At 36.3% G+C, this 7,500-nt stretch overlaps 1 protein-coding gene and 1 long non-coding RNA gene across 2 annotated transcripts in view; one reads left to right on the top strand and one right to left on the bottom strand.

Moving 5' to 3' along the window:
* Nucleotides 1-3,675, bottom strand: part of SIX1 (SIX homeobox 1) — a 4,192-nt gene extending 517 nt beyond the window's left edge. The window contains exons 1-2 of the mRNA XM_053697299.1: nucleotides 2,908-3,675; nucleotides 1-1,007 (exon numbers count right to left, since the gene is read on the bottom strand). The exon at nucleotides 1-1,007 is cut by the window's left edge and continues 517 nt beyond it. Coding sequence (XP_053553274.1) covers nucleotides 713-1,007; nucleotides 2,908-3,467 — 855 coding nt within the window. The 5' untranslated portion in view covers nucleotides 3,468-3,675 and the 3' untranslated portion in view covers nucleotides 1-712. The remainder of the gene's footprint in view (nucleotides 1,008-2,907) is intronic.
* A 3,228-nt stretch (nucleotides 3,676-6,903) lies between these two features.
* The window catches only part of LOC128644760 (uncharacterized), a 261,152-nt gene continuing 260,555 nt past the window's right edge, over nucleotides 6,904-7,500 (top strand). Inside the window, exon 1 of the long non-coding RNA XR_008400046.1 lies at nucleotides 6,904-6,995. This is a non-coding gene — a long non-coding RNA (uncharacterized LOC128644760). The remainder of the gene's footprint in view (nucleotides 6,996-7,500) is intronic.

Here is a 7,500-nt window from a genome sequence, read left to right as displayed (position 1 = left end):
GAGTGCACAGATCTTTAGTGTAATGTGTGCAGGAGCCATATCAGTTATATTATGTCTCTCTTTAAATAGATCACCAGCTAAATAGATCAAATCAAAGTGAAAACCTGTGTTGTTATTCTCTAGATCAGCCCTGAAGTTTCTCCAGAAATCAATTAATCTTCTTATATTTTCCCAGTGTCAAAAAAGACATCAGGCACTATTTATTTTTTACTAATACTGAGTTTTATTATAAACTACTCTTCTATCTTATTAACACTAAATGTGAAAAAAAACAAAATGTAAACGTTACGCCTCCACATTGCTGAGCAAGTGATATAATTTATTTGAGAAACATTAGTTTTTCCTTCTCCAATGAATTGTTCAACCTTTTTTTTTGCTATTTTTAAGATACAGAAAATTGTGATCTTCATAAATAAGGTTTGGGAACTCCATTTGGAATTGTATATCCTACTTTTGTAACAGCTGTTGGATCTTGGAGGAGATTTTTGGTTGGGGGAGGAGGGTATAATGGTGCCTCTGTCTTCAGTATTTGGCTAATTGCAGAACAGCTATGGGACAATTGTAAGCGCTTTTCATGTTGGTGTTAGAAGTGGGATTTTTTTCAGAATAGAAGTCTCTTCTTTCCATGATTTATTAAGTACCACGATAAGATTTCAGAGCACAAAGTGTCTATCTATTTACAATCAGTGAAGTCTCTAGTGCCCAGTTTGTTTTAGGACCCCAAATCCACCAGGCTGGAGGTGAGAGGTCCCAGAAGAGAGTCCTGCAGTTGGTGTTGGTGGCTTTGCAGACCATGGTTGCCTTGTGAGGCACTTAAAGCGCTTAGAGAATAAGAGGTTCCTCCTGGGTGAGTCAGGTTCCCTTGCAACAAAAGCACTGAGTTCTGGTCTGGGCTTTGTGGTGGAGAAAAGTCTTCTTCAGAACTGGACATTAGTGACTTCCCACCATCCAGAGGTGAGAGCTGGTTCTGTTTATTGCCGGATGTGTTATTGTTCTCAGTATTTTCCCTAAAGCAAAATAAATAAATAAATAAATAAATAAATAAATAAATAAATAAATAAATAGAGAATAATAGAAAATAATATAACACATTTATTAACGGTATTCTAGGCACACGCGTATATATCTGTATATCTAATTATCTATCTAATTATCTAATTATCTATTTATTTCATGTATTTATCCGTAATGAATGAAATAATAACATTCAGATTTACCTTTAAATCATCTAAGAAAAAAAGACTATTTGATTAAAACAAGAGACAAAACGACAAATTCAAGCAAAAGGAAAATTTTCGGCAACATTTAGATAAAAAATATAATCTGATGAATTAAAATCGTATACAAATGAAGGTCTCTATAATATTTATGTCCTTATGCATTTATATAAATTGTTTAACTAAAATCTATTTTACTGGTTATAAATTATTAGGTTTCAATTGAGGAACATTGCTATTTTGTTTCTGAAGAAAATGTAATCGCTGTATTGCAAATATACAAAGATAAACTGTTATGTTTTGTATCTAAAATATTAATAAACACTATTTGTAAAAATAATTAGTCTTCTTTAATTCTAGAATTATTTCTGTTTATAGAAGGTGATCAGTAAACTTTATAGGATAGATTCTATTCCAATTGGGGAATAATCAAGGTATTTATCCGCAAATATTCACTTTTGATATAAATGGAAGTGTTTAGATTTTTTTTCTATTTATCTATCTATTTATATCTATCTATTTATCTATCTATATCTATCATATCATTATCTATCTATCTATCTGTCTGTCTGTCTATCTATCTTTATCTATCATCTCATTTTATATATATATATATATATATATATATATCATCTATCTAAATCTATCTATATATATATTTCATGTTTGGGATACAATAGAAAAAAACACAAATGTATCTATAGATTATATATAAATTATACTACAAATGTATATATTAAGAATGGGTAAATCAGATGGTGCATTCTTTATTACCTGTACATGGTGCATTAATGTACTAAATATGTTTAAGAATTAAATATATTAATTAAATATTATGTAAACTCAGAATTCTTTTTTATAAACTGCGTGGGAACAAATGTCCCGGATTAAACTGTTCCTCGGTCACAACAATAGGACCTACACATATTTATGCTATAGTTTTCCAGTGACTCCCCAGTAACTTGTGGTGAGCTAAGCAAATCACTGGAATACACAGAACCCACTTTATTTGTTTGTTCTGTTGCCACAAGTCCGCCCTGCAAACCCCAAACGGTTAAGGACCATTAATAGCTCTAATGCTGCCAGTCAATGCATAGACTATGGTGCATGGGCAGGGGCTAGATTCACACATTATAGGGAATATCCTGGGAAACAATCTTTGAAAGTGACATATTTATGTATTTGCATGTGCAGTTTACAGGGTAGGGGAATACTTTGCTGCCCTATAGTCTGTGAGTTTGTTCTGTAGCCCAGGGATGTGGTTGTGCTGCAGGTAAAGGGCACACGGTGCGAGCACTCTCCTTGGTGTGGGCAGTATTATAGGGTTATGTGAGCCTCTGTATTTGCTCCTTGGTGTGGGCAGTATTATAGGGTTATGTGAGCCTCTGTATTTGCTCCTTGGTGTGGGCAGTATTATAGGGTTATGTGAGCCTCTGTATTTGCTCCTTGGTGTGGGCAGTATTATAGGGTTATGTGAGGCTCTGCATTTGCTCCTTGGTGTGGGCAGTATTATAGGGTTATGTGAGGCTCTGTATTTGCTCCTTGGTGTGGGCAGTATTATAGGGTTATGTGAGGCTCTATATTTGCTCCTTGGTGTGGGCAGTATTATAGGGTTATGTGAGGCTCTGTATTTGCTCCTTGGTGTGGGCAGTATTATAGGGTTATGTGAGGCTCTGTATTTGCTCCTTACCTTTCTTTTGCCTCTGCAGCTCTGTCCCTTTGTCTTCTGTTCTTGAACCAGTTGCTGACCTGGGTGGTCGTCAGACCAGTGGCCTCTGCCAGCTCCCTCTTCTCCCTTGGAGAGGGATAAGGGTTGTGGGCATACCATTCCCGCAGGACCCCCCTCGACTTCTCCTTGAAACAGTAACTTGTCTCCTCACCGTCCCAGATGGTCCTGGGCAGTGGGAATTTCCTCCTCACCCTGTACTTGCCAACTGCGCCCAGGGGTCTCCCCCTCAACTTTTCCGCCTCCACATAGTGAGCCTTGAGCCAGAGTTGCTGCAGTTTGGGGTGGTTGTGTGGGGAGAACTGGTGACTCTCTAGAATCTTGTAGAGCTCTCGAAAGTTGCCCCTGTGGAAAGCGACAACCGCCTTGGCCTTTAGGACACTCTCGTTTTTGTGGAGGTGGTCACAGGCTGGAAGGGACCAAAGGAACCGGCCCAACCTCTCCAAGTTGCCCCCCTGCTGCAGCACCTCACATACACAGGCGACCTGCTCCTGGGTGAACCCAAAGGAGGGTAACATTGACATGGCTGGGGCTGGTGGATATCCAGGGGTAGATCCTAGGTATAGGGAGATCCAGTGTCAGATCCAGGAGCTGGGGGGGGGGGTCCAAGAGCTGAATGAGAAGCACAAAATGGGCAACAATCTGGGAAGCTGCCTGCTGCTGCTGGGAGAACTTTCTTTCTGTACTAAGAGAAGCTGACTTAAAGCTCCAGCCCAGTGTTAGCTGCTATTGGCTGCCCAAGGCGCCTATGAGTGGCAGGGAGGACAGACTGAAGGGGAGAGAGGGGGCTGGGGTGATGCTGCTGCCCTGGGGGGGGGGGGGGGTACGTCAGAACCCTGCAACATGAGACCCTTCTCAGGTATCACCTAAGGGAACCAAAACTCGTCTCTGCACAAATCAATTATTACAGACCTTTGTGAGAAAAAAATCAAAAATACCATTGTCCCACTCAGTCCTTCTTCTGCCCTGTGAGGTGGTATTTAATTACCTTAATGTTTAAATGAATAAATCATATCCTGATGAATAGATTCTATAGAGACATCAATAATTCAAGAAAGAATAGAGCTTTTTACAAGAAACTCACATGCTGCATGTGCTATATCTAAACTTGTGCCTCTGTACCTGGATACCATTTATATTTTATTCTTAAATATTTATTTCTTCATTTGTGTTGGTTATTTATTCTGCTTGTGAAGATTATTGCCATTTAAAGCTTCCTGTGTAATTATCATGAATCATTTTCCACACTCAGTAAAACACTGCAAGGCAAGTTTTATGGTATTAGAGAGAGGGCATTTAGCAAAATTGCACAAATAGCCACTGTCTAATTAGGTTAAGCCTCATTTGCACACCTTGTTTGAAAGCAATTATTAAATAGAGTTCCAAAACAATTAGCCTCTGTAAACAGAGATAATCAATTGTTAGTAGCAGGGACTGGTCATAAGATAACGACACAATGCAATGAGATAAGGGGGACAGAACGGGGGCAAAATACTGATTTATATTTGGTAAGTACAAAATGACACTTAAGTGGTTCTCACATCTTTCTAAAGTGTATGAAATAGGGCAGATCCAACTCACTGGCAAATCGTTCAACAGATTCTTAATAACTAGTGGTGAGAGACTGGATTTAATAAATAAATAGATATATACAAATAAAGAAAAAAGGTAGAGAGTGCAAAATAAACTGGTATATATATATATATATATATATATATATATATATATATATATATATATATATATATATATATATATATATATATATATATATACATACAGAGAGAAGTACATATATATAATTTGTATAACAGTGCAAATAAATATTTATACCAAATGTAATGATATAATGTGAGCAGTGAGCACTAATTGGATCCCAATTCATGCAACATATATATTTATTGTGTATAGCACTGTACTTTTCTGAGTCACATATATGAATGTATATAATTCTGTGCTTCCATATATAGATATATCTCAGGGTGTACATGGGGTGGCTGTGATTAAATTCTCCTGAATTAATTATTCTAAATATGTGATTATGTATTTAAATATGTCAAGTGTGTGGAAATGTACTAATTTATTATTTGGTATACATCTTTATATTCATTATTAGAGTGTCACTGTAAATCACATGCTGTTTATACCTACAACCCTTTAAGTACAAAAAGGAAAGTGAATTTTAAACTGTAAATGTGTGTTGCTGATAAGAATCCAGATATAATAAATGTATAATATTATGGTGCAGGTTCCAGGCCTGTGACTTTATTTGACGCTTCCCTGAGTAGTTGTGGGATCAGTCAGAAGGAAGATCTCTTATTGACAAAGCAGCTGTTGGGTACAGAACAGTCCCTAGTTCTGCTCCTCGTCATTTTCATACCCCATACTCAGAAGCCAGTGTGCATTAGGTGCCACTTCCACACACCCCAACCTGCTCCAAAATTGGGGTTGCAGCAGGATTTGGGGGAAATGAACACAATGTGATACACAAAGGGTTAAATGTATCAAAGTATTATCATTTATTATTAGTATTCTTCAAGATTATGTATTCTTTTGTTTGTAAGTGTTCTTAAAATATCAAATTAAATTTGGAAAATAACGTATTCATTATTTAAATGTCTGTACTCACAAATCATTTAGCTAGGTACACGATAATAAGGGCTCCTCTGATAATTCAAAAACTCTCCTGCATGGAGAGAAATCTTACAAAATCTTAGTGTGTTGGATGAGAGCATTTTTATGGTATTGTATATAGCTATATATTATTGTATAACTTCTAAAAAAAAAATAAGAGAGTGCCATTATGAACTGTTCAAACAAAATACAAAACAAAATGAGACAAAAATTATTATATTTAGTAGCTACATTTTGTTAACCATTTGTGTGTCAGAGAAAGATGCAATGCACAGCTTTCTAATTCTGTGCAGTCTTCTCCAGTATCCACAGAGTTAAACTTTAAATAAAACCCCACATTTAAAGAGCACTGTTTAATATATGTTTATTTTTTTTTAAAAATCAGGGAACGTTATAGATGTTAAAATTGATTTTGAAACCAAACAGAAATGTATGTTTGTGCACTATCATATGTCTCATTGGTTGATAAGGTCAAACTCCACATCTTTATTGAACAGTGACAAGGCCAGAAAAAAAAACATTAATACAAAAAGTTAATACTGTATTTCATTTGATTGAACAAAGGAAAATTCCCAAATCTCCTTTCAACTACTATAAATAAAAATGTACATTTATAAATAAATATTTACACAATAAAGTGAACTACCTATGTTTCCTTTTATTTAAACCCACACACAGATTATTACTCTGCCCCATATTTATATTAAGATATGTACAAAATTAGGCATAGCTTGTCACACAGGTATATGTTACATTTAGTGTTTTATAAAAGCCAACGTTTCGACATAACTGATATTTTTCACCCTATAATAATATTCCCAAATACAGCAAAAATAAGAGTGTAGCATCTTTTTTGGGGGCAAACTTTATTGACACATCAAATTAAACTACTACAAATGTTTAATAATATTATAAACTGGACGTCTGAGATATATATGGGTTTCTTTATACCCAATTGCCCAATAACATAGCCAAGTCCTTTTTTTAATACTATAACGTTTATTGCAATAATCAGCAACTCGTCTACTACTAAATAACCTACTCAGCTTCAGATGAAGGCTTAGTGATGCCGCAACGTGTATCCTGCAATAATTTGTTACTCAAGAGAGAAATGTAAGACAAGCCTGGTACAAACTAAACAGAAATCATAAACCCAGAGAATTAAAAGATCACAATTTATAATTATTTTGTACAAACATTTTGCTTTTTACGTGTAATCGATGCCCCTTAATTTATCCTTGAACATCTGCTATTTTGTTTCCATATTTTTTTCTTATTTTCACTCTTATGAATTGAGGAGGGGGGAGAAACATCCAACCTGATCGAATTTCTTATACAGCATGAAACAAATAATATGAAAATAGCGAAGAGATTTGTCCTAAAAATAAATCCCATAAGCAGCAGCAGCAGAGGACAAGGTAAGTCTGCTAATGAGACCTATGTGCCTGGCCATTCCCGTACACTGGGTAATATAAAACCAATCCATTAGTAAATTAGTTTTGTGTTTAAAAGGTTTTTCCCCCAACCACTTGCTGTTCTCAAAACTGGATCATATTTCGTTATCTTTAGTGGTATCTGCAATGTGACACCGGATCCTCTGTGCCCTGGGTATAGCTGGGCCCTGGCTGCTAGAGAACAGGCTGGGAAAACAATAATCATTTGTATTTTCTCTCTAAACAACCCTAAAGAAAGCCCATTCCTCCTAGTATGTAAGTTATTGCTCTTTACAGGCACTGGTCTAAAAAATATCTTCTCCCAAACCTGGAGGGGGACAGTTTAATGAGATGGAGTAATTGCTGCCAGGACACCTGGACAAACATAGGGCACAGGGGGCTGAGACAAGAAGACTTCTCAATTTGTCCTGGGTCACTGTGAGGAGATGCCTGTCCCTTTGTCCTGGCTGCGATTCATAGCCCAGAGGCG

This window comes from Bombina bombina, chromosome 1 (assembly GCF_027579735.1).
Source record: "Bombina bombina isolate aBomBom1 chromosome 1, aBomBom1.pri, whole genome shotgun sequence".
NCBI lineage: Eukaryota > Metazoa > Chordata > Amphibia > Anura > Bombinatoridae > Bombina > Bombina bombina.
This window is presented reverse-complemented; position numbering and strand designations above follow the sequence as displayed.